At 35.6% G+C, this 1,714-nt stretch overlaps 1 protein-coding gene across 1 annotated transcript; it reads right to left on the reverse strand.

The window, feature by feature from the left end:
- Nucleotides 1–683: 683 nt before the first annotated feature.
- LOC105116078 (putative G-type lectin S-receptor-like serine/threonine-protein kinase At1g61610) lies at nt 684–1,556 on the reverse strand. The gene is made up of 3 exons (XM_011013256.1): nt 1,503–1,556; nt 1,273–1,420; nt 684–1,165 (listed from the first exon to the last, which is right to left on the reverse strand). The coding sequence occupies exons 2-3, from the start codon at nt 1,411–1,413 to the stop codon at nt 857–859; spliced, it is 450 nt and encodes a 149-aa protein (XP_011011558.1). The 5' UTR covers nt 1,414–1,420; nt 1,503–1,556; the 3' UTR covers nt 684–856.
- Between the last annotated feature and the right edge of the window lie 158 nt (nt 1,557–1,714).

Here is a 1,714-nt window from a genome sequence, read left to right on the forward strand (position 1 = left end):
CAAACGGATAGGCTAGTAAAAAATAGCATATTATGTTTATCAATAAATGATTTTATAAAAGCTTTAAGATTAATTCTAAGGAAATGAAAAAAAAATAAAAAAATTTAAACTCTAAGAAAATACTATGTAGAAAATATGATTTTTTTAGCATTATAATTTTTACAAATCCTTTCACTTCAAATACTTGTTTTTTAATATGGAAGGTAAATATTGAAGAAATATACATGAATAATTTTACCTTTTATCTTTTGATCTTATAGTCCTTTTTAGTATTAGTGTAGAGCATGCCAAGAGATATAAATTATTTTCACCAAAAGAGTCAAAGGAATGACCTGTGTTGGAACCGCCACCCATCAATGACAAGCTTGATGAATTCTTGAATTGCTAGTCATTTCTCAGTCTACTATAGCTCCAATAAACATTCAATCTCGTAGAATTTTCAACTCTTTCTAGATCACAAATTCTAATGTTCTATGATCAAACATTCTTACATAGGCGGGCATGCGGTTTGTAAGCATGTGTCGCTCAAGGTTCATCCGCATTACGTTATTTTCTGATTATTGGCCACCCATCAGATGATTATTGGCCATCGTGCATTTGGTGCCAGTTTCTGATTGTGAAAGTGCTTTTGGCCTAAACCTGTAATGAGTCTGCTGTCAATCCATTACCTCATTGGTAATTGCTGATTGAAAGAAACCACAGTATCAATTTATAGAGCACAAAAAATAGTTTTTTTTTTTTTGTAAAAAATTGATTGACAAAAGACCCTTTACAAATATACTCTATTTTCCAACTAAACTAACACATGAACATATAAAACAAGGAATGCAGAGGAACAGAAAAGGAAAGATTGTAATCATCTGCCTGCTACCACTTTCACTGTCAAGTCGCTTGAGGATGCTACTTCTTGCACTTCCAGAGAGATTTCAGGGTCTATAGAGGCTCTGACAGAAGTGAAAGTGGGTTGCCTAGGTAATGGAATGCTTGTTGTGCTGCTCTCCAGCATTAGCACAACTGATGCCATGGTTGGTCTATGAAGTGCAGAATCTTGCACACACAACATGCCGATTTGTATGCATCTCAGAACTTCGTTTTCATCACATGAATCTCGGATGGAAAGATCAACTATGTCCATTGCTTTACCTTCATTCCAAAGATCCCATGCCTGCAATCAGTCGGAAATTGGATCAGCGAGTGAAAACTTAGCAGTAAAAAACGCTGTGTTGTATCTCAAACCAGAGCCTAAATTGGTGACATTTTGCATGTACTTACATAAGCAATGAGGATCATGCGTTCTGTTTGACGGAAGCTAGTATTCCTTCGGCCACTCACAATCTCTAGGAGTAGCACTCCAAAGCTATAAACATCAGACTTCACTGAAAATAGGCCTTCCATTGCATATTCAGGTGCCATATAACCACTGCAAGATACAAGTGACAGTCAGAAAAATCATATTGTTGATTAGAGTTTAACACGAGCAATCTCATAGATATCAAACTTACTATGTTCCAACAACTCGGTTTGTGTTTATTTCACTTTGGTTTCCCCCAAATATTCTGGCCCTAAAAGTACAAATGACCTTAATTTTGGATGATTTCTCTAATGAGAGTTGTATGTTTGCGAGTATGGGTTATGGTTAGGCATTTGGAATCTGTTTAAAACATGAGCTTGTTCATGGAGACATTCTTTAAAAGAAGGCAAGGTTGGATAGTCA

The sequence above is a fragment of the Populus euphratica genome, unplaced genomic scaffold (genome assembly GCF_000495115.2).
Source record: "Populus euphratica unplaced genomic scaffold, PopEup_1.0 scaffold850.1, whole genome shotgun sequence".
Taxonomy (NCBI): domain Eukaryota; kingdom Viridiplantae; phylum Streptophyta; class Magnoliopsida; order Malpighiales; family Salicaceae; genus Populus; species Populus euphratica.